The sequence below is a fragment of the Ptiloglossa arizonensis genome, chromosome 13, assembly GCF_051014685.1.
Source record: "Ptiloglossa arizonensis isolate GNS036 chromosome 13, iyPtiAriz1_principal, whole genome shotgun sequence".
Lineage (NCBI taxonomy): Eukaryota > Metazoa > Arthropoda > Insecta > Hymenoptera > Colletidae > Ptiloglossa > Ptiloglossa arizonensis.
This window is the reverse complement of record NC_135060.1, coordinates 7,821,835-7,847,303: the sequence shown is the minus strand read 5'-3', so window position 1 is coordinate 7,847,303 and position 25,469 is coordinate 7,821,835. Positions and strand designations below refer to the sequence as shown.

The following is a 25,469-nucleotide window of genomic DNA, read 5'->3' as shown; positions in this document are numbered from 1 at the left end:
CTTTTACCGGGGCATCAACATGATACAGTGCCGTTTAGACGGGAGTTCAGGGGTTAAGAAGAGATTTTGGGGTCGCGTTAATTAATACTGCTCTACCAGCACCCCCTGTGAGCGCAACACTTGGGCACTAACTATGACTTAAGCCGCCATTAATTCACATCAACGTCTTCCTATTGCGCGGGGTAGGTGACTTGCATCCTTGTTGCCGAACTGAGATAAGTGGTTGGATATTCGAAAGAAGGTATCGCGATTGACGTTAGATTTTTCGCAACAAATTTCATAATCCTTTTCTCGAGTTTGCGCGACGATGATCGAGCATCGTTGCCCCTTTTAAAATTCTGAACGAAAATATTTAACAATGATGAGCATTACACAGGGTGTCGAGAGTTACGACTTCTCGATCAAGTGCACGTGTTACAGAATTTTATTTCACGTTCCTGATTTGGGTAATATCCGTTACGAGACATCCTTGTATTCCAAGGTTATGGAAGATACTAGATACTTGATCAATCCAAAAGTTTAATTAGAAGTACTTGTGTAATCTTCAACTCCTTGTGTACATCCAAAGAATTATCTTCGACTTTGGTGTAACATTCTGTTACGAGACATCCTTGTATTCCAAGGTTATGGAAGATATTAGATACTTGATCGATCCAAAAATTTAATTACAAGTACTTGTAATCTTCAACGAATTCTATTTCACGTTCCTGATTTGGGTAATATCCGTTACGAGACATCCTTGTATTCTGGAGTTATCGAAGATACTCGATACTCGATCGATCCAAAAGTTTAATTACAAGTACTTGTGTAATCTTCAACGCTTTGAGTACATCGAAAGAATTATCTTCGACTTTGGTGTAACATCTCGTTACGAGACATCCTTGTATTCCAAGGTTATCAAAGATACTAGATATTAAATTGCTCCAAAAGCTTCATCATAAGTACTTACATACACTTCGACTCTTTCTACACATCGACAGTACTTAAATATCAATAATTTAGAAACAACGAACAAACGTGTAAATCCTACTTCGATATTACAGACATCGGTGATACAATTTTTCGGTACGTTTTCCAATATCCTTTTCTTATCGCGTGGTTTCGATTGCTATAAAAAGATCGTCACACAAGCCGCACGTGGAAATTCGAAACTAGAAAATATTTAACACCGTGTGAGTTGCAAATTCTCCTTCTATATATGTGTATATCTACATATATGTATATCAACGAGATTCCAAGAAGGAGAGGGATAAGGAGAACAGAGACGGTTTCACGGTAGTCGATGTCTCTGAACGATAACCAACTTACGTTTTCGTCACGCACACGTCTCATGTGACCCATGGACCTAGAACATAATCCCTGTCAACTCTAAGAAACTAATGATCGCGCGATGCGTTAGTGATTTTGCAGTTCGTGTGCGTCTCCGGTTACATTGTTCGTATCGGTGCATGTATCGGGGGAATAAGTTGCCACTGTAAAAATAACTTTGCAATTCGAGCCACTCGAGCAACGATAAGAACGAAAGAATAACTCGATACTAAACTGTTTTGAGTACGAATAAATAGTAAACTGTTTTGATACGAAGATGCTACAAGTAGTGTATAATAAATGTATCGTAAATTGTCCTGTACTTAGTTTCCTTTTCGTTCGTTATTTCTCTCGTAAATTAGCCAATTGAATTTTCGTGTAACTTTTAATTACATCGCGTTTCATCCAATTATATCCAATATCCAATTGTACGTTGTTCCATCGATCCTGTAACATTCAAAATTATTAGTCCGAGTATCGATAATCTTCCCTGATGTACTTGTAAGTGGTATTAGGGAAGTTTCTTCGCAATACTTTCGTCAAGAGTTCTCGAAACCTCGAGAAGCTACGATCGAGTACCGATATCTCATTAGTAGAAAACTATACTTCGAAGAGACTTTCGTAACACTTTGTAGAATCTGTCTTCGAATCGATGTGACGATTTAGAGAATTCTTCCTTCTTCGTACGGATTGCTGATAAAAGAGTTCAGAACTTGGAAAATGTACCGAATACACAATCTTCAACGTAATTCAAAGAAATGAATCTTATTGCCTTAAAAACGTTTAAAAAACGAACTACCATAGGCTTAAAATAACACGTGTGTTTCAATCGATTTGTAAAACAAAAAACAAACATTTCCGATCGAAACAATACCGTTCTTTTAATATTGAAAATTTCGTCTTCACGGTGGTTCACTCTGTACGCAAACCAATTAATATCAACGATCTTTTGTCGCTCACGTTGGCACCATCTTGATGAATATTCCTTCTTTCGAATAAAAAGAAACAGTAAAAAATTGCTGAAAAATAAAACATACCTCTTCGAACATTTCACGCAAAATACACACCCCTAATCTTTCGTTCAGATTCAATAATTCTTTCGTAATCGAAACTAACGAAAAATACTAACTAAGTCAGTATAGTCGCTCTCTATAAGTCTCTATGTGTACACCAGTGAGTATAGTCTTCGCGAGACACTACTTGGATACGATGCACGACTATAATCGCATCCTCGAACCAACACAAGTAACTCTCTTCGTCTAAAGCTCCACGATGTCTAAGGATACCCACCTTAACCAAACACGAGTGGAAACCCTCTGAGCGTGCACCGTTTGTAACCAACAATTAAACAAACCCCTGTCGTTCAATATCCGCGATGTTCCTTCTCCTTTCAATATTTACGATTACACGGTACGGTATAATCCCGGTACAATAAGTCGTGGTCGTCGTTGTCCCTGGTCCTCGATTCTTAATAAATTCGTCGGGAGGACGATTCGAATCGGAAGCGGAATCTCGTTTGCGACATCGAGGACGGTGGTGGTATCGACGAAGGGAAACGATGTTGACACGCTATATCCCGTGGCCTCCGTTCCGAAAATCCAGTACGTCTGGGTGGATCTTTCCCGTTGGTTAAGCCGATCATTGTCGCGGTAACAAGCCGGCTATTGACAGGTCTCGTTTCTCGTACAAGACGGTTACATACCCGCGGCACGTAGGTGTGCACGCTCGTTCTCGCGGTGTGTCAACCCTGTCCAGTCCGCGTTCGTGTAGATACGAAGGGGACGGTACCACGTACACACACGTACGATCGCATCGAGTTGGGGATGGGACACACGAGGATGAGACAAACCACGGTTTGACCACCGCGCGGTGGTGTTACGGCGCTACTACGGGGGCCACATACTAATGGGGCATTACCTTAACACCCTCTATCCCCGACTCTCGTTCAGTTAGTTACTCCTCGGGGATGCGGAGGCAAAGGAAGAAAAGGAGGATCCTACCCCTCTAACTCCCACTCCCACCACCACCCACACAGCCAGGTTCACCCTCCTACCTCGCAATTCGACGCTTACTCGTTACTCCTTCCTTCCTTCTCCGTTTCGTGACGCGACGCGAGACCACCCTTCTTTGCTCCTCGTTACGTCCGGTCTTCGCCTCGGTTTCCAGGCCCCCGTTTTTCTCTGTTTTTTGATCGATCGTTCGCGGACGAGAGAGTCCCGACGTAAATCGTTATCGGGCCACTTCCACGTCTGTTGGATAACTCGCTACCCGAAATCGAATCGTTCACGAAACGCTCGATGGGGCGCCTACGATGGTTTCCAACGGAAGAATTTCGCTCGCAAATTTTACGCTCACCGATTGAAACTAATTTCCACGGTTGAAGTGGAAACGCGCGAGCTTCGATCGGACGCGATTGAATTCCCACGGGGACGATTCCAGTTCTTCGAGGGGACGGGTTTATACTTTCCAGTTGTCGATCATGGTCGCTTTAGGCGAGACGTTGTTCTTAACCGAGCGACGTCGCTATCTACGTGAAATGGACGATTATAGCGTCGTTATTTACGAGATTCGATTATAGTTGTTCTCTATGAGACGCTATGTGTACACCAGTAAGTATAGTTTTTGTGAGACACTACTTCAATACGATGCACGACTATAATCGTTATTCACGAGACGCTATTTAGATAAAATGGGTGATTATAGCGTCGCTTTTCACGAGAGTCAGTATAGTCGTTCTCTATAAGTCTCTATGTGTACACCAGTGAGTATAGTTGTTGCATCTCTTTAAAACTATCTGTGATACATATGTAACTATTGTAGAATATTCGTAGACGTGTTCCAAGGGTGTTGGAAATTGATTTTAAAAATTGCACACGGCTGAAGAACGAGAAGTCTCTCGGAGTCGATACTCTTCGAGGCTTCCAGGTGCACCCAAGTTGCATCCTTTTGGCAAAGCGTTCCAACGTGTCGCAAACAATACAGATAGCTTCGTCGGGGGCTCCGTTGACACACTAATAACGATGCGAGTCTCCCCGTTATCATATATTTTAAGCACCGGTATTCGTGTCACCGATGACGGATCATCGAACAGGAGCTGAAGGCATACGGCTCGGGTCACGCATAGGAGAAACCAGTAGAGAATGTTGTTAAATTTTACAACTCTGACTCGTATTTTTTAAACACTCGAACCTCGACAATCGTCATTCCCCACTCTTCCATTGCGCAACAATACAAATACCGAGAAATGTATAATAAACGTTCGAAGAGTTCTTATTTGTAACGTTCAGAGAATACACCAAACGCTCGTTTATATTTTATAAATCCATTACTATTTCTTCGACAATTAGATAACAATAGTATTCTCAAAAGAATAAAAATTGGAAAGCCTCGTTTTCAATTCCAGGACAACTTCTTCCTACGGGTCCGAATCGACCCTATATCCGACGTACAGTTAATTCACGGTACAGTTTCGCTGGTACACGTTATACAAAATACACCAAACACTCGTTTATATTTCTTCGACAATTAGATAACAATAGTATTCTCAAAAATTCCACGAGTGAGAAAAGAATAAAAATTCGAACCCCTTGTTTTCAATTCCAGGACGACTTCTTCCTACGGGTCCGAATCGACCCTATATCCAACGTACGGTTAATTCACGGTACAGTTTCGCTGGTACACGTTATTAATAAATATACAATCGATCGATGTACCCACTATCTTCTTCCTTTTCTCTCTTTCTTACAAAAATAAAAGATTCTCACGTTTCAAAACGCTTCGAACGAGGCCCCGTTTTTCGCTCAGGTTCCGCGAACAAAATGATTCGTCGCCCTGTTCGTTGTTCGCCGAGCGAGAAGCCACTCGATAGTCGCGATACTCGTTGGCCAAATTCGAAGATGGACGAAGAGACGTTTCTATAGGGTGCTCGTCGAGCGTCGGTTCGTCGTCTGGAACAGTAGCATCGTAGCTAGGTTTCGTGCGGATAATACGCGGACGAAACCGCGACGAAAGGAATTGCAAATCGTAACGATCGCGACTCGCCTCGAGTTGTGTCGACACTCCGAGGCCCGATCCGAGATTCGGTCGGAAACAATACGACGAGCGATTTCTGCTGGCGATAGGCGAGAGCCCGGGTGGGGGGAGGACTGCATGAATTTCAATCGACATCTTATCTAGTACACGAGCGAGCCTCGAGTGCCGGTGGATCGTGATCAAGTGGACCTCCATGGCGAGGACAATACACGCTGCGCCCGACAAGTGACAATACGCTATCAGGGTCGTTCGAAGCGTATTGCTCTTTTGTCCGAGCCACTACACCTGCCATACGTACTTGAAGAAGTTCATGGAAAGTGTCAAGACTGACCCGGCCGTGGATTACCGGTGAAGATCGCACGAGGGCTGTTCAAAACCGTCGTGCGGAGAAACGGCGGGTGGAGATGCGACAAGGTGTGTTCGATCAAACGAGAAATTTTCGTTCCGTCGACTGGTGAACAGTCGATGCGATAGATTACTCGTGGACAACCCGAAGGTTCTGGTGTACCGTTGGAACGAACGTAGCGATGATCCAGAGAGTGATTTATGTCGTTAACGAACGATCGATGTGGGTTTCAAGGACTGTCTGAAACTAACAGTGGATGTGATAGATTCCTCGTGGACAACCCGAAGGTCTAGGTGTGCCATTGGAACAAACGAAACGATGTTCCAGAGAGTGATTTATGTCGTTAACGAACGTTTGATGTTGGTTTCGAGGACTGTCTGAAACCAACAGTGGATGCGATAGATTACTCGTGGACAACCCGAAGGTCTAGGTGTGCCATTGGAACGAACCGAACGATGATCCAGAGAGTGACTGATGTTAACGAACGTTTGATGTTGGTTTCGAGGACTGTCTTGAAACTTTAACTCAACAAAGTGGCCGAAAAGTATACAGATTTGAGAAAATAGTAGCTTTGTGTTTATCCGGTATATTTAACAGTACGTCACACGTACGGAAAAATCGGGAAATTTTGCGTCACTTTAATTTGAAGTTTAAATTGAATTTCAACTTTTGATAACGCGATCGATCGTGAAGCAGCACCTCGACCGCGAATTTCACGAACTTAATCTCCTCGTCGCTGGATAAATTCTCCTCGACTAGGAACACCCCGTGTTATTTTACGCGCGGAAAGTTTCGTTCTCGATTTAAATAAAGCCAATACGCGGGCTAAGAATCGGGAAAACTTTACCTATATGTAGTAAAACGAACCGTCGTTATTCCAAATACGAAGACCTTGCGCGAGTTTTACAATCGCGAAGCTATCCGAGAAATTAGAGAAGCCCGGTTCCTCGATGCGATGGCGACTATTCAACCATAACCACCGCGTACGAACTTTTCCGTTGGCCTACGGCTAGCTTTGTAACTCAAACGTTCTCGTTTGTTCGTGCAATTCTCGTTTTACACAAATATTCTCGTCGAGGTGATACCGGTGGTGGTGGACGACGTTTGTTCGATATTTCCATTAAAACTTCTCGCATATATTAAATGTCCACGGTGTAAAGCAAAAGTGTTACCCCGGGACAACGGGGAGGATAGGGTGAACGCAACTTCTTTATCCAGCCTTTTTCGTTTTCGAGCGAAGCTCAGCTACTCGCGCCCCTTATGAATTACACGATTTTTCAAGCGAGGAGACTGCATTAAACCCGGTTCTCTTCGTCGTACAACTTTTTAAGGCTTTATACACACTCCTCCGTCGCGGCCCTTTCCTTCCAGGGACACGTCAACCCTACTTCGTACAGTTATACGATTTGAACGAGCATTGGGGGGGCCGAGTTCGGACGGGACGCGATAGGATTTACTGCTCCAGACATATTTCAGGTCCCGATCGGCTCGATGGAGTTCGATCGGCGACAAGATCGCGTCTCGTCCTATTTTTCCACGTTATCGACGACCCTTTATAGTTGCGCATAACGAGGAGGACCGAGAAACGACGGTACAGGTTTAATCGGGCTACCAAACGGTTCCCGAAACATTCTCGCTCGTACGTGAATCCCGTAACGATAGGGAGTTACGCGCGTATACTCGATTTATCGCCGATTTGCGCCATCGGACGGGAAACAAAGGGTGTCCCAATCGTCACCGGTCGATTTACTTTTTGTATAAAACTCGAACGGTTTGAGTGATCTTGATATTTTATATTTTATTTTAAAGTACAAACTTGGGAGTTAATAATGGAATAAGATACTTTTCGAATGATCGTCTCGGCTCGGCTTTTTCAGATTTCCAACCGAACCAGTTTCGACAAATCTAACGATCAAAGTTCACGATTATTTCGTAATATGGCTGAAAAATGTTCACGCGTTCTTTCACCGTGTACTTTTCCGCGATTAATTTCCCAACTTTCTAGATAATATACGCCAAGTTTCAGGATAATCGGTTCGAGGTTTCAAACATAGCGGGAAATTCAAATCGACCGGCGATGATTGGGACACCCCGTGGATTCTGGAGAAAGATTCTGGAGAAACGTTTGGTGCGAAACACAATGGAGTACAACGAACGAAAATCTCCGGTAACATTTGTATCGAGGTGACACCGCACGTGCACCAACAGCAAAGGGTAGAATTCCCTTCGGGTGTGGAGCAACGGTTCTTCGAGTACTCGCTCTTCCGGATGATCATCGCGAAAGCAATTAAGTAATGCACCTCGGGGAGCCTGGTCCCCGCAGAACTAAGATAAAATGAAAACATTGGAAGACAAACGGCGATCGAGAAAAGAAAAAATCGTTCAACGTCGACTGATTGATTGCCGCGTACACTGTGAATTTCACAACTAATCGTTGCTTCTATCATTCGATGTTCAACGCGGTTAATTAAACTCGTGTCCCTCGACGTTACCAAATTTCTCAATGAAACGTCACTCAACTCTAAGATTCTTAATAATGGAAAATAATCTAAAATCACAATCGAGATTGATTACCCGTTTCCAATAATTTTATCGATCGTAGAGGAACGTGATCGAGAAGAAATGATCGAAGTAAAAATACCTAACTCGCACTGTACCTTCCTTTCCTTTCCCTCTGATCGATCTCTCGCGACTTACCAAAATTTTCAATTCCCATTTCGTTAACCCTCCTGTTACGTACATTCGTCGCGTAATTAAACGAAAAAGATCTGTAGAATTTTGGCGTCGTTCCTCGCACGAGAGAAAATTGATTAAGACGTCGATTAAAGCCTCGAGACGCCCGTCGCTCGTTCACGGTCAGTTGACGTGCCAAGAAAGAAACGAAAATACAACGAAAACGGAAGGGTGCGACCCGGTGGTAGTAGCCGCGGTGGAAGAAGTCTAAGTGGCCGAAGGAGATCGAATCGGCTGGTAAATTAGACGACGATTGTTCGCTCCCAAGGACTGGCGTCGGCTACTAATCAGGGTCTTGCACTCGTCCCTCTTCAAACGAAACGAGGCTGGTTCTTCGAACGACTACTTCGACGAGATCCATCCTTCCTTTACTGCTCTCTCTCTCCCCGTCAGGTTCCTTTTGGCTCGCGAGGACTCGTGAAAGTCAGAACTGGCGCTAACTCGACTCCGCTAACGGCCAATCGGATCGCCTCTGTTGGACAACAAACTCTTCCAACCCCGTGTCTCTGTCCCTCTATCCAAGCTAGGTCGTCGACGGCTGTATAGCTTATTTATCGAAGAAGTTACCGGGGGTTAAACAGCAGTAAATCCTTCCCCCACGAGGAGGAATGGACATCGCGACTTAATTGCCCCGGCTTGATTCCTCGCCCTACTGATTGGATAACGATGATTTGTAATATCCTGCGCGGTCGTCCGGTTCTCGGGGAACTCGTCACGAACGCGTTTGCAATTTCAACGAGTTCCACTTCTGGGATTATTGTGCAATTTCATTGATGTTTTTCACGCATTGTTCGATCATTTTTTATTTCGATTCTTAACGTTAGGACTGGGGTTGGAAACTTACTAGTGGTGAACGTGTTGGTGTTTGCATCGGATTGTATGTATGTCTTCCAAGTTGGAAAGGGTGGATTTTTTGGTAATTTTCCAATGAATATTGGGGGCAAGACGTCGTCGATAATTGAGCAATTTTAAGGAGAAGTTTGAAACTAGTCAGAATGACACCTTTGGTAGTTTTAATGATTATTAGGTGTTTATTTTGATAATTGTCTACGAGTATTGTAGGTAAAGACACCTTTGGTAGTTCTATTGTTTATTAGGTGTCTGTTTTGGTAATTATTTACGAGTATTGTAGGTAAAGATACCTTTGATAATTGAGTAATTTTATACAGAAGCTTGAAACAAGTCAGAATGACACCTTTGGTAGTTTTAATGATTATTAGGTGTTTATTTTGATAATTGTCTACGAGTATTGTAGGTAAAGACACCTTTGGTAGTTCTACTGTTTATTAGGTGTCTGTTTTGATAATTGTCTACGAGTATTGTAGGTAAAGATACCTTTGATAATTGAGTAATTTTAAACAGAAGCTTGAAACAAGTTAAATTGGCACCTTTGGTATCTCTACTATTTATTAGGTGTCTATTTTGATAATTATTTACGAGTATTGTAGGTAAAGATACCTTTGATAATTGAGTAATTTGAAACAGAAGCTTGAAACAAGTCAAATCGACCCCATTGGTACTTCTAGTGTTAAATTCTTTTCTTTCCCCTTCACAGATCACCGAACAGTATTAATCGTAACAGAAGAAAATTTTCCACAGTAATGAGAGCAAATTGTATAAAAATCGTATATTTGTTTCGCTGAGTCGTGTTTGCTGACTCTCCTCGGGAGCAATTAACACTTAAAGCGTAGGTATGAGAAAAATAACCGATGTTGATGATCGATAATGCGTAAGTTGACATCGATATAAATAAACCTCGTTTTAGCATTTCATTGTACAATTATAGCTCGTTTGCATATATAATTTCACGTGCCTGCGGAACACGAATATTAAGAAGAATATTAGAGACACCCGAAGAAACCATTTACAATCCACAATTTGCATTCCTACGTAATTTACAATTTGCCTTGTAAGTTCTCCAGTGTTGCTACAAATCCATTCTGCCTCAAACCTGAATTTCATTATTCAAATATACGAGTTTCAAACAAAATATTACCTTATTAGATTCATAAATTCTTCATTCGTTTCAATGTGATGTAAACATTACAGAAGTCAATCCATTTGATATTCTACCCAATAAACGGTAAATAACTCGATAAAAAGCAACGATTGGTGTACAGATTTGAATTCTCTGCCAAAACCGTGCGATACGAAACACGAGCGATCGCGTATTGAAACGATCGTTGATAATTCGATCGAGAGTAAATTCGTAACGAAAGATCAGGAATAACCGTTTTCGGTTAACAACTGGGTCAACGCACGCTCTATTATGATTCGCGCGTCACGTGCGCGGGAAAATCCTCCCGGGACCCTGGATAATATCTATTCGACGAACGTGTACGGGGAATGTCAGCAGCTGTATCCGTAGACGATCGGATCGCGGATATCCTGCATCCCGATTTCCCGTAACCCTACGCAGTGGATCCAGGAAGGGACGAATCTAAAGAGTCGAGGGTGAGTTACATCGAGACCTGGACGATCTCGGTCTTATTGTCCCATTTACACCGACTCCTTGTATCCGGAATTCGTTTCCGTCTGTTATACCCGATTGTGGAAATATGGCGGAGTATCCTGTATATTAGCGGACCAAGGCACTATAATTTACGCGATTAGGAGAAAATACAAAATTCTTGAATATCTAACCTTAAATCGTTTTTGAAAAGTAGCTGAATATTTAACCTTTACAGTTTTTGGTTGAAAAGTATCCAAAGTGTATAAAACTCGTATTTTTAAGTTTGTAATTCAATGAGAGGATTAAAGAAATACAAGAGCATTCAATAATATTCATTGTAAGAGTTTCAGTTATGGAAAAACAATATTGAGCTTACCTACCTCGTTAACTGTCGCAGACACAGGATCACGTTACTGCAATACCATTTCCAACGATCGTGTCCAGTTCTTCTAATCGAGAATCTATAAAAGTGCATTGGATGCACAGACCAATGCACCGAGACGAAAGAAGAAGAACGTAGCCATTTTGGGTTTTTCCTATGAAAACGAGCAAACAGAAATTACCAAAAATGTAAAGATAGCCTAACTTTGAAACAAGACAAAATTATACGTTTATATGAACTCAGTTTATCATCGTCGAATGCTAAACTATTTCTGAAATTTATTCCACGTATTGTATTACCTGCCTGTAAAGATCTATCGGTTAAGGGTGGTTATTGTTCGTTAAAACGCTGTACTCACCGAGAGTGAATTATATCTTCGGACATGGCTGCCATGACACAGTGACAGTCGTGTTCCTTCGGCGAGGTTCTAGAAAAGATGTCAAATTAGTATAATATTTCACGAGAGCGTGTACAACGAAACGTGGAGAGAAAAAGGCGGAAGGGTCGATCGACTGCAACCAGAACCAAAGAGGATCAATGAGCTAAGAGGATCTATACGCGATTCTTTACGGGTCTAATTGAGCGCGGAGATAACACGCCCGATTCCTGCTGGGTAATAACGTTCCTTGGCCACCGTTTTCTTTAATGGTCCTACTAATCGCTGCTGGTACCTTAACTATGCTTAAAGATATCCCGATCTATACGTTACGGTGCCTTGGGGATTCTATTTTCAAAACACGAGACAATAATCGTGTTTCTCGACGTAGAAAACTAACGAAGTACGACTCGATCGAAATTGTAGAATTGTAGATTTCGATGTAAAAAAGAGATTTCGAAACGAAATTTACAAGGACGTGAAAACCTTAAAGATATCCCGATCTATACGTTACAGTGCCTTGGGGATTCTATTTTCAAAACACGAGACAATAATCGTGTTTCTCGACGTAGAAACTAACGAAGTACGACTCGATCGAAATTGTAAAATTGTAGATTTCGATGTAGAAAAGAGATTTCGAAAGGAAATTTACAAGGACGTGAAAACCTTGATTTAGATCGTTTTGGACACTGCCAATAATTTGTATCCCCGATTGAATTATCGACTAATCGTATAAAATGATTACGTTGCATCGGGGAATTTCTTAAACTTGTCGACAGTCGCTACAAATACCATCCTGAAAGTTGTCCACAAACCGCGTACACTTATAATTACGATCGAATTCTTCAGCTATAATTATAACTTCCTCGTTGTTTGGTATAATCAAGATATTCCCGCGTCCTTAGAGAATGCTATTTTCAGTTTCACTGAAAATTCCGGGCTTTTGATACGAAAGTAAAAAATATCCCTGGTGTTGGAATCGAGTCGATTATATTTGTAACGAGCAACTATTTCCAATTTTGCTTGGTTTCGTTGAACTCTCGGGGAATACTTTGTTAATTATCGGAGAATGGCTTCTCCAACGACGATTGTTCTACGAAAAACGAAAATTTAGTCTTGAAGCCTGTAAGGGAGGAAAATTTTACAAATTTTACAAATTTTTACGAAACGTTCTCGTTTTCGACTTTCAAAATTTTCGAGTAAGAACAAATGTCTCGAATGAATGGAACTCGCGCTTTTAACTTTTCAATACGACGAGAAATTTTGGTTTTTGATATTACAAGACAGGTCTGAAGAGACTCGAGGAACGGACCAGAGTTAAAAGAATAAAAATCGAATGCAACGCAATAAATATACAAACAAATTTCAGCAATTGGTAGAATCTCCTGTATTCGAATACTCTGACATACGATTTACGCAATGCAAATGTTACAAGAATATGTATCAAGTATTTAAACGAATCGTCGATTCTCTTCGTTTCCATTAGAACAAACAAAATTTAATATCGGATCGTTCTATTATTGTACGTCTGTTTATCAATTCTAATACAATTACTACTCGAATACTATTGTATTACTATTCGTGCCGAAGAAATATTCTTTTTCGAGGTAATCTAACTCGTCGATTGTTCCGTTTACATAGTTTACGAAAATATCCATAGAATGATAGTTCATGAACGATTAAACTCTATTTCTACCGATACAAATATCGAAATGATTCAAGTATGAACGAAAATCAGCGAAAGTGAGAACTTCATCGTTATAGAAACGATGAACTCGCTTTCGTTTTTAGTTTTTTCGGTGAAAGTTTGGTTTTTGATATTACAAGATCAGGTTTGAACGGACCAGAGTCGAAGGGACAAAAATCCTATTGCAACGCAATGAATGTAGAAACAGAGTGAGTCATACGGTATTATAGGACACGTACGTAGAGCGTCGCTAACCATCGTCGGTTTTTTTTTTCTAGGAACCACCACAGGGATAGTATGTAAAAAGACCATCAGCGATTCGGCAGCGGTAGCTGGCTGACACTCTCCCAGAGCCCCTGAGAGAGTCGTTACCGTCGTCGTCCTCGTCGTCAACGTCGTCGTCGTCCCCTCCCGTTTGCGAACAGGGACCTTGGAGGGTGGTACAGCGATCTGTCCTCCATAGATGCACCGATCTGTACCGATCGCTACGCTCGAATTCGAATTCTCGAAGACGCACACGCTGGCAGTAACGGTAACTACCCGAGCGCGATTTACGATCCTCCAGGACTATAAACAATGGGTAAACGCCAGGTTATTACGTCAGGAAGAGTGGCGTGGGGGAGTGAGAAACGGTGAAGCAGGGTGGAATTGCCGCATCAGAGAGGTGTGTCCATCCACCTTCGCAGGGTGAACACGTTTCTCAGGATGTTTTAGCGTACAGTGCGCGAGAAAGACGCGCGGCAGATCTTTTCGATAGTTTCTATCGTTTTCACGGTACTAATTTTCCATCGTGCTATTAAAATCACGATAAGGAGTATCTCGATGCTAGTAATCTTTAATTTTTAGCAAGATTTCCCATCGTGGTGTAAAAATTGATCGATAGATATTTAAAAATCCATCTCGATGCAAGTCGTCTCTAATTTTCAGTAAGATTTTCCATCGTGCTATTAAAATTACGATAAAGAGTATCTCGATGCGAGTAATCTTCAATTTTCAATAAGATTTCCCATCGTGGTATAAAAATTGAACGATAGATATCCAAAAATCTATCTCGATGCAAGTCGTCTTTAATTTTCAGTAAGATTTCCCATCGTGCTATTAAAATTACGTTAAAGAGTATCTCGATGCGAGTAATCTTCAATTTTCAATAAGATTTCCTATCGTGTTATAAAAATTGATCGATAGATATCTAAAAATCTACCTCGATGCTAGTAATCCATGAACACACGACGAATAATTCTCTAAGCAGGAATCGATCTACCTCGATCCAAGTAATATTTAATATTCCGTAAGATTTTCTACAGTACCATAGAAACACGAGGAATAATTCTCTAAAGAAAAGAATCTCACCTATCTCGATGCAACACTAATTCTCCATAATATTTCAACGTGCGATAAAAAACACGATTCCCTAAAAGACTCATCCGATTTCAAACTCGTTAACTTGACGCCGGTAACATCGTAATTTACAATATATTTTCGCACACGCGTCTTACGTATACCCATCCATACCACATCTTGTACACCTTAGAAATCCAGTTTCTCGAAAACCGGCTAGTAGGAAACGAATCGATCGTCCAATCCCGTTCGTAATCCAAAATCGAGAGTTGGTAACGCATAGACCGATCCGGAAGTAGACACATCATCGATCCGTATACGGTTTTTCATGAATTGTTCCGTGATATTTCATTCGGTGCAATGAAACTCGCGAAGTCGAACGCTCGTTCATTCAACGCCGAAGATCCTCGCCGATCATTCGAATCCGATACAGCCCGATAGATAGAAGTCTCGCTGTTCGAAACTTGGTTAACAAGTTTCCTATAGGCGATATATATTTCCGTAAAAGTGCTCGATTCTCCTGGCTTCGAAGTAGCGCTTCAGGAGCGGTGGTCATTGCCGTCATTTGTAGGCACTGTACAAATGTGTAGGTGTTCGGCACGGTAGAAAGGCAACAGGAGCTGAGAGGACACGCGGACCTCTATCGTTCCAGATATATAAGTATTCCCGAAGGCGAGGGGCAATTTGTCCCGGTCATTTGGCGAGTCCACGGGGACTCCCTGACTGTAATCCAATCACTAGCCACACTCTCCCTCTCTCTTTATTCCCGTCTCTTCCCCGTCCAGGACGATTTCTTCGTCGCTCTCGCGTGTTCGTCCCCCTTTCACGGTGGATTCTCTTTCTGGCCGGTTCGTGTCTATCTTTCTCGTTCACCCTCCTACCCTGAGACGCCTCGTCAGTCGTCATTGAGTCTCCAGCAATCCTGACCGAGTGACGACTGCATCGACTGTGCACGGATTCCTCTCCCCGTACGGGGATGTTTAGGAGTCCACGCGACGTTACACTCGAGAAAGGGAATAAGATTACAGCCACGCGGATAATTAGACGCGAAATTGCATTCCGTTCGATTACGTTCCCGGCGGTAGGGTTAAAACTCCACGTCCGAATAACAGAGATTATTTCGCGTGGTTGTAGACTCTGAAACCTCGTAACAATAGAGGTAGTATCGAGTCGATGAATTTCTTTCCTCGAAGCAAGGAGAAGGTTTCACTTTTTTAAGCGAAATATAATCTCAATTAACGAGTAACTTGCAGTTGATACTCGCGATACGAGATTCTAGGTCGCGAGAGAGATCTTACGGGAAATTGTAAACCTAACCCGGACCGATGAATTTGGTAATAATTATCTGTGTTCGAGAACATACTTGTTCAGTCGAGTATTTATTGTAAGGAACTTAGATCGATGTTTACAGGGGAAAAATGTACGATTTTCATCGAATACTTGACCTTTATCGTTCACAGTTCGATGAAAACTAAGGACGTTTAATTTGCAAAGATACGAAATATAATACTACAAAGCTACTATATATATATTCCTCGATTCGATCCTCTTTTTTTTTTCTTTTCGAAAAAGAAATACGTCTGAATGCAGAAATACGACGCATGAATTTTCACCAGAAAATCGTGCCCAGAGGCGAATGGCATACGTGATCTTGATACAGAGGGGTTGTACGAAAAATTAGCCTTGTTGAAAGGCGGCCCTTTACGCTTTCGCCTTTCCAGGCTGTTCCTTTCTTTTTCCTTTAAACTGACCCGGCTCCGATCCAATATCTCGAACATAGGTTGACGTGCTTTAACACGGGACTTTACCTTCTCCTTGTTAACGCGCGAGAACCTGTATCCTTTATTCTCAGAAGCGGAAAGACGCGTGGGTTTTCGTCGATAGGAGCGAACCAGCATATTTTTTCTCCTCCGGAGTGTATTTTCCTTTCTTATCCTTGAATTCGCGGTTCAAACATGTCCACGTACTTTTTTAACCGGAAGTTAATTAGTACTCCCACTGTATCCTTACTTTTATTGTTCAAGATACGCGTTCATTTTCTTTTAGAAACATTCTCTCTCGCAACGGACGAATTATATTACCGAAAGTGTTCAAAGAACCGAGTAACGCGCGAAGTTGATTTTTATTCGTTCTTAGTTATCCGAAAGCAATTTCTCGAAGAAATTAGTCATTCGTATGGTTGTGAGAAGCTTATTTATTACGCGACGTTTTGATTACGATATCTTTTGTAAAAATAAATATTGAATGCTTATAAATGTCCTTTGTAAAAGTAACTACGATATCCTTTGTAAAAATAAGTATTAAACGCTCATAAACATCCTTTGTAAAAATAACTACGATATCCTTTGTAAAAGTAAACATTGAACGCTCATAAATATCCTTTGTAAAAGTAACTACGATATCCTTTGTAAAAATAAGTATTAAACGCTCATAAACATCCTTTGTAAAAATAACTACGATATCCTTTGTAAAAATAAACATTGATCGCTCATAAATATCCTTTGCAAAAATAACCACAATATCCTTTGTAAAAATAAACATTAAACGCTTACAACTATCCACGATTCTCTCGATAAATTCTCCCGACCTCTGATACTTGTACTTCTAATTTATTTACAACCTGTATTCCTTGCGTTGTAATCGACGTTTAAAAATTCGACATTTTGATTCGAAAGTATGTTGCTCGATCGTACGAGGGGCAATCGGTTTTGTTTTGGCGAAAATATTCGTCTCTCTCGGTAAGGGGAAAGGTCGGGGTCTTTAATCTCTTTTCAACGGAACAAAATGTTCCGTTCAATACCCTCATCTGTTAGGTTGTTCCGGTACGTATACCGCGCGCAGATCCGGCCGAGCGGTGCCGCAATTACCGCGGTGTGATTTAGGGCCCACCCGTTATAGACCGGAGAGCTTTGATTTACGGTGCCGCGCGTGAAATTAATTTGAATTCGGTAATGTACGAATAATTCGCGGCGACCGCAATCGTCGAAAACTCTTCGACGGATACTCCGTCGACTTCTGCTTCCTCTTTAATGCACTTTTACGACCGACGCGGCTCCCGTGTCTCCGGATGATTTACAATATCGTTAAAAAATGATCGCATCGATCGCGCGGAAAAGGTATTATTTTCATATTTAACGAATAGAAACGATTCATAGTTCGCGAACGGTGTTTGGTACGGAACAGTGGGAAGTTTTTAGTTTTATCGGGAGATAAACCGTTGGTTAATAATGTGTGATGTTACTGTCGAATATTTAAAATCGAAGATAAATTTTGCGGTGTAAGTAGCAAGTAGGTGTGCTACGAATTATTACTTTTCTTTTTCAAAAGTATCTTAAACTCGAGGACCAATTCTAATTGCGTTCATCTCGATTGAACAATGTCGAGGAATATCGATATTCCCTTATGTGCTGTTAAATCTGTATCGTATATAGAATATACGGTTATATTTTATACCACTGATAAGTTTTAAGTAAGCACGTGAATTATCGAGAAAATTATCTCGTTCTTGTTCCATTTTGATATTCATTCACGCGCTATGATCTTTCAATTTCTCCAGTTTCAAATCAACAATTCCTAAACGTACTTATTAACACCTATTGTGAAGTCTTTGGCACATCGCATCGATTCGATATTCATTTACACAGGGTGACCTTCCAATTATTTCAATTTCCATCTACAAATTCCTAAACACACTTACTAAAGCCTAAACCAAGACTTTGGCACATCGAATCAATTCGATATTCATTTACACAGAGTAACCTTCCAATTGTTTCAATTCCAATCCACCGATTCCTAAACACACTTATTAACACCTATCGCGAAGTCTTTGTCACATCGAACAGATTCGACATTCATTTACAAAGAGTTCAATCGTTTCAATTCATGGAATGAATCGGGGATAATCATCCACTGGCGACGATCCTTCAACTTTTCCAACCACCGACGTACAAACATACTTGTTAACGCCTCCGATGAAAATACGATCGAAAAGAGAACAACATCGCTATTTTCCAACGTCCAGAACGGAGGAGACCCTTGGTATAAGTCCGCTCGATTGCGTTCGTAGTCAGTCGACATACACGGGGTCCCTGTAATCTCCAAGGGAAGTTTCGCCAGTCTCGTCGATGGGGACGGTGTGTGACAGACAGAGACATAAACAGAGAGAGAGATCTCTCTGTGTATCGGTCGTTTCGGAGGAGCCGCGGTCTCGAGTTTTCAATCGCGGCAATACCGAAATTAATTTCAATCCGCGGGTCGGAGGTACCTTACCCACGGTAAGACGTTGGCCGAGATCCACGCTCGAACGATCACGAATGCCGGTAAGATTGGGCCGATCCGTTGCTAGAGAGAAGCTTCTTAGATCTCCGCGGTGCTTCTGAGTGTATATATATATATACATATACATATATATAAACCACGACGGTACCTCGACCATGGTGGGTGGTGACGGTGGCGAAGGGAAAGGAGGGGCGGTTGGTCGAGTTCGTAACGAGATTTGCTCGATGTCCACGAACGGTTTAAGCCTGGATCACGTTCAAGCGTTTAGCCTTCTTTCTCCGCTTCGTCTTCGACGTAAACGCTTTCGACGATTCTATTTCTCCGCGGCCGGTTTTCTCTCCCCTCCACCCCTTCTTCAGCACCATCCTGACCAGCCACGACCACCCCTTTATCGGCGTTCCTCTTCTTTTCTCTCTTCCGTCTTCGGATCGCTCCGCTCTTCGACGATCGTTTTACCAACGATCCCCCTCGCTACTCGGGATCGAGATAAAGCGGATAGATCGCGCATGCACCGGGAAAGAAGCTCGCCGTACCGGCAAAACGCTTCCGCCGGGCCGCGCGTATGATTTATTCCGGCGCGAAGCACCCACCAGAAATATCAGATACCCCTAATGAATTTCTACCGTGGTGTGCGTGCGCGCGTGTACCAGGAGGGTAGAGAAAGAGAGAGAGCCTGGAAAGAAATATGGGGTGAACCGACGACACGGTGTACAACGCGAGAGCCCTGACCGAAATATCTACGCGCCGAGTGCCTTGCCTGGTCGGTGCCTTTTGGTTATCCATGTTAATGACCGGCCATCGCTGCAACGCGAATCTACGATGGAACGAGCCTCGAGAATGGGTATGTTCTCCATGGAAATTCTTCGTGTCGATGATAATACACTTTGACGAATACACTTTGATAATACACTAGACGAAGATCCAAACGGGGCCTTCGAGGCGATTCTAATACGGAAATTCTAAAAAGAATCATTGTGGATCGAGAATTGAATGTGATTGACACGGTAGAATGTTTTGTATTAGATTAGGTACTGTATTGGATATAGTCAGAAGGATATCTATCGAGTGTTCAAACGAATCGTTGATTTTCTTCGTTTCTAGTTCAACGAAGTAGGTTTCAGCTTGGATCGTTCTCTTATCTAAATGCTTGCACGTTTATTTATCAGTGCAGTTACGGGAGGCTGTTGGATTACACTATTTGGGACGAAGAAATATTCTTTTTCTAACCAGTAGATTACGTGTAGTTTTACGAGAGTATATGTAGGATAATTCGTGAACGTTTAAACACTTTTTCTATCGGTGGAAATATTGAAATATTCAAGGAAGAACGAAGATTAAGGAAAATATATAGAAATTACAGTAAGTGTGATAAGATTAAAATTACAATAAATTATAGCGAAGATCGGTTCTCGTTAAATTTGTTAAATTGGCAAGTTCGGAGCCATAGAAACGCAAGTTACTATTGGGTTGTTCGAAAAGTCATTTCGTTTCTTTTTTTTTGGTAAAAATGAAGCACGATTCTTTTTAGAGCGTATAAACGATTCGTTCAGTTAGTTCGAGAGGTTTCTTTTTCGTCCACGATGGGACTAAAAGAAATATTAGAAAATACATAGAAAACTACAGTAATCGTGACAAAACTAAAATAACAATTAGTCCACGATACGGTACCGAAAGAAATATAGTCCCCGTTTAACACCGCGTGAAATTCTCGCGCGGGAGAAATTTCGAACGCTTAACGCGCGGTACGATGTCGTTCGCTTTTTCGGAAAAATGGAAAATTACCGAGCGGTTAGGGAAAAGTTGAACGGCTTGAAACGCGGCACGGTGGAGAATTCAGCCGGCTATGAGATGAATGGCACGTGGCCCGCATGAGATCGAGAGCGAAGAATATTCAGCACGGAATTCGCGAGAAATTAGGCGTGAAATACGCCGTGCGCTTCGAATATTTCTGCCACCGACAGATTTCGACTTTCCTGTCAGACACGGGCTCAGACGATCCATCGATCTGCCTCCGTATTCGCCGTGAACTCGGAATTCGTCGCGGTTTCTTTCTTTTTTTTTCTTTTTCTGCATCGTAACCGTCGTGGCCCGCGCTCGCAACCTTGGAGAGAGACTCTTCGTTCTCACGATTTCCCAATCGATTTCGTAACAACTAAATCTTATCTTCCTTGTTCAGCCATCTTGCTTCGATATTTTCTTCAACGCGAAAAAATCGATGTGAAAATTATTCGCGATGTTTCACTCTCGTTCGTACGAATATTCTTTGCGTTGTGTCGTTCGTTGTTTAAAGTTCTTCCGGGGTTTCTATGCCAAATTTTTCAATATATTATCATTTATATATCTTTAAATCGACCGTTCGATACAGTTTATCCGTGCAGACGACGTTCGATATGGTAACGATCGATTTGGAGGAAGTGTACTGTATTAATTGCACGAGTTTTGTTCCCTTGTCTTTCTATCTTGTCCTACCTTGTCTCTCTTGTCCTTCTCTTGTCGTTCGAATAATTTCAACGAAGAGAATGAATGGTTCGGTGGTCTCTATCGTTCTCTCGTCTCTTCGGAGAGTTTTAAGTTCGGCGAGGATATCGCGAGCAATCGTCGAGTCGGCGATTGACGGAATGCGAACGAAGCGGCCGATGTAACTTCGATTTAAGGAGCCGCCGACGTCGAAGACGAAGGCAAGCGTCAATCTCAATAAATTCGTGACGGACCGTAGAGGTACACGTGGTCCAAGATTATATCCGTACTTTCGCTTGTTACGTTCCGCACAACACGACGCACTTTGTATTCCTCCGGTGAAACCAATCTCCATAACGGAAACGTGTTACCGGACTTACCATCCAACGTCGACGATCTCTTCGCGTCTACATTCACACGCCTTTCTACTTTTCGCACCGCGGGTATTTCCACGTTGGCCTGGATTATTTTCCCTCGTTCGTAACTTTGTTTAAAAATCAACTCGCGATGAATAAAGCTACGAATAAAAAAATGGCGCTGCCCGATAATACAAAGACAATCGTCAGCGACCACACAAATACTGTAATAGGTTGTTCAATAAGTGTTTCTATGAAACTTATTGAGCAACCTGGTACTATACTGTTCAATAAGTTTCATCCAACGACAAAACTTATTGAAATCTAGTATATGAAATCGCCTCACTTGCATAGCCACGATTAAAAAACCGATTGAAATACGTTTTGCAAATGGGCAATTGAGCAAAACTGTATATTTAGTGATACACACCTTTGTCCAACTATTGTTAGCTTTCGTGTATTGATACCTTTCGTTTCTTCATTTTCACGTCCCTTCGCCAACTGAAAAAAGAAACAAATTTCGTTGTATCATTGTCGTCGATAAGTTTCTATGCAAGACTTTAACGTTAGATATTTGTCACCAACAGTAGAAAATAAATACAAATTTTAGCACTTCTTAACCATCACCTGCTGTAGACAATAATATCAGAGAACGGAAATGAATTTTCACGTTTCATCTTCCCAGTTAGACTTATCTACTTACCTTAGAGATAATTAAACGCTGGTCTATTTCCAACTTTGCAAGTTTGCGCGTTACAAAGAGCCGTATCCGATGAAACAACATCAGAATCTGTAAAGTTGGAGCCCGATCGCGACAGTGGACGATGTTGAATGACCGCTGCGGCTGAAAAAGATTTAAATAATCATATATATCGAACGTGGCAATAAATCGCAGCGTGTCCGTCCGGATCCCCCCCGGCATCGCCACCCTAACTACTGGCATCTATAGCAATGGGGTGGACCAGTGATATATGTCTTCCCTATAACAGCCAGAATCAAAACACCGTCCTCCCCTGCTACGGCGATGTTTGTCCTTCGGCCAGCGACTTCTGCGGCAGACAGTTGGTATCGATGAAATCGCTGTATTAATTAACAGTAAATTGCGGGTTACAGGAGGATACGGGCCACGGAATTTTTATTCCCCGCGAATGTTATTCGTTTATTGCCGTATACGTTCGAGTGACAGCCACGGGACTAAAATTCGATCGAATTTCGTCCACGGTCATTTCTGTCCACTCTGTTCTCGTTGGTTCTTACACGGAGGGTTTAAGGGTAAATGAAAGTTTCTATCGTATGGCGGCAAAGTTAGAGAAACGTACGATCAATTTACGATTAATTTATTTAGGATACGCTTACAATTAGGTGATAGCTTTTGAAGCTGTATCGTACCAAAACATTCTTTAAAATGTCCAACCTCGTTCGAAGTAGGTTATTCGTAAGGTTATTAACTTCGTTAATAATTTCACGTTGGATTCTTTGGACTAAATCTTAAAAGTACATCGAGTGGTACTCAATGGTTCCATGGAGATCCAGTTTGGAATTTAATTCTACATCGAAAGAATTGAAATAGTACTCTCTATCGTTCAACGGTTCCATGGAGATCCAGTTTGGAATTTAATTCTACATCGAAAGAATTGAAATAGTACTCTCTATCGTTCAACGATCCCACAGAGATCTAGTTTGGAATTTAATTCTACGTCGAGCGATCGAAAGAATTGAAATAGTACTCTCTATCGTTCAACGTTTCCACAAAGATCCAATTTGAAACGTAATTCTACATCGAAACAATTAAAACAGTACTCTCTATCGTCCAACGTTTCCACGGAGATCCAATTTGAAACGTAAATCTACTTCTTTCGATCGATCGAAAGAATTGAAAAAGTACTCCGCTCGTTCCCGGTACTTCGATTCGAGTTCGATTCTCCGAATTAAATTCTCCGGTCTCAACGAGCACCGCTTCCACCGCTTCCACGGAGATCCAATTTGATAGATCGTCGAAGGAACGACCGAAGGAATTTAAAACTCGCGTCGAACCTCCACGTTTCCAAGTGTCGAGGTACCACCGGATTGACCACGGACTACGGGAGACGCGAATGAAAAAGGGCTCCCCCGCGCCCTTAACCGGCGCTCGCGATACGAACGGCTCACCGTGTGCACCGTATAGACAAAGAGAGCCGGTTGCATACTGCAACGTACACTTGAGAAACGTGTTAAACGTGTCCCGACCCTCGCCGCGCCTACGAGACCGCAACGCTATTACGATCGCACGGAGTCGCTCACACGTGCTGTATCTGCTCGGCGAACAAAGTCCTGGCGCGGAGGAGATTACGGAACGTTCGGTGGACGTTGGTCACTTGACCGGTATTACAGACGTAATATCGTAAACAATGTCCCTCTCAGCCGGAGGCCACACGTTCATATCCCGCGCAAGTCACGGGAACATCTCCCCAACCAACGTTTCGCGTTCAACGAAACGGGGAACCAACCACCTTGCTTTCCCTTCTCTATCTCGGCTTGCACCCTCGCGCGAACCCTTTGCAAGCGGTAACCCGGTGTTTACCGTTGAATATTCATTCTTTGCCCTGATACAGCCGCGAACACGAAGTGTCTACACATTAACCAGTTGCCAGGCTGACCATCCGCTAGACTGGTAACCCTTTCTGCTGCTTTTATTGGGAAAAGCACCGTGTAATCCTGTCCCCCCCACTCTTATCTACTCTGTTACGTGGATACGCTTTCGATCGGTGGTGTGAAGTGGCGTTAAAATCACCTCGGACGTTTCCAAGCGTTGTAAACACACGTCTCCGATCATCCGAACTGTGTTTTGTTTACTTCGTCGAAGCTTGTCCCCAACGCGATTCGTTGGCACGGGTTGCGTTCGAATATCGTTGCTCGGATAAAGTTACTCTTTCTTCGATTTATTCATTTCTCGTCCCACGAAGTAGCGTGTACAGATTTAGCTCGAAGTATATTAACTATTGGAGCTAAAACGTTAAAACGTACTCCAGGGAGAAGGAAAGAGTTTTGTTGTATAATACGGTAAACACTATATCGTCGCGAAGAAGTCGTTCGTCCGAAAGAAAAAGCAATTAATTGCGAAACACTGAACATTTCCACTAATCGATTCGTTAATGTTCGTGCAACGTCTTTCACTCGTTACACCGTGTAAATTTATCTGGTTGAAGTATTATCTCTCGTTTATGAATTATCTTACCTTACAATAATGATAAGTAAAAAGAACAAGGCTCGTTCTTGTATTAATTCTACCTACGACAGATGAGAAATAAAGGAAACACGAGAATAATTATAACAAGAAAGAAGGATAAAAAAATGTGGAATAATGAAATTGTTGAACGCAAGAGAAAAGTATACAGAACTAATATTTAAACAGTAGAAGATAATAGAGTCATGCAACCGAGCATGGAGATGAACGATCCTGGAGAACGATCATGGAGATTCATTCGAATTGAAAAATATCCAAGTTGGTAACAACCCCCTCTCCCGTTTCTTCACTTCTCAAGAGCTGCATCGGTCCAAGTTGTATTTCGACAAAAAAATAAATATATATAAATACATCTATCGACTCAACGTATCGATTTTCGATCTCGGTCCGCAGAACCGACTTCTTTCGATAATAAACAGCTGGAATAACGAATTGGACACCTCTGTCTAGCGATCGATCCGCGAGATTGGTATCCGATCTACGTTGCCCGATCGACGAACT

General features: G+C 42.1%; 3 protein-coding genes and 1 long non-coding RNA gene across 7 annotated transcripts in view; 1 reads left to right on the top strand and 3 right to left on the bottom strand.

The window, feature by feature from the left end:
- Positions 1-13,727, top strand: part of Tj (Maf family bZIP transcription factor traffic jam) — a 54,905-nt gene extending 41,178 nt beyond the window's left edge. The window contains exon 5 of the mRNA XM_076325876.1: positions 13,595-13,727. The gene's annotated coding sequence lies outside the window, so the exon portion shown is untranslated. The remainder of the gene's footprint in view (positions 1-13,594) is intronic.
- On the bottom strand, positions 966-1,842 carry LOC143154050 (uncharacterized). Its single transcript, XR_012993968.1, has 2 exons — positions 1,544-1,842; positions 966-1,472 (listed from the first exon to the last, which is right to left on the bottom strand). It is a non-coding gene; the product is annotated as an uncharacterized LOC143154050 (long non-coding RNA).
- Positions 10,453-14,163, bottom strand: LOC143154085 (uncharacterized). The gene is made up of 4 exons (XM_076325886.1): positions 13,556-14,163; positions 11,612-11,680; positions 11,252-11,407; positions 10,453-10,990 (listed from the first exon to the last, which is right to left on the bottom strand). The coding sequence occupies exons 2-4, from the start codon at positions 11,644-11,646 to the stop codon at positions 10,879-10,881; spliced, it is 303 nt and encodes a 100-aa protein (XP_076182001.1). The 5' UTR covers positions 11,647-11,680; positions 13,556-14,163; the 3' UTR covers positions 10,453-10,878.
- Positions 14,164-21,558: 7,395 nt separating this feature from the next.
- Positions 21,559-25,469, bottom strand: part of LOC143154081 (uncharacterized) — a 15,872-nt gene continuing 11,961 nt past the window's right edge. For all 4 annotated transcript variants that reach the window (XM_076325878.1, XM_076325881.1, XM_076325879.1 and 1 more), the window contains 3 exons: positions 22,449-22,589; positions 22,176-22,246; positions 21,559-21,906 (listed from right to left, as the gene is read on the bottom strand). In XM_076325878.1, coding sequence (XP_076181993.1) covers positions 21,624-21,906; positions 22,176-22,246; positions 22,449-22,529 — 435 coding nt within the window. In that variant the 5' untranslated portion in view covers positions 22,530-22,589 and the 3' untranslated portion in view covers positions 21,559-21,623. The remainder of the gene's footprint in view (positions 21,907-22,175; positions 22,247-22,448; positions 22,590-25,469) is intronic.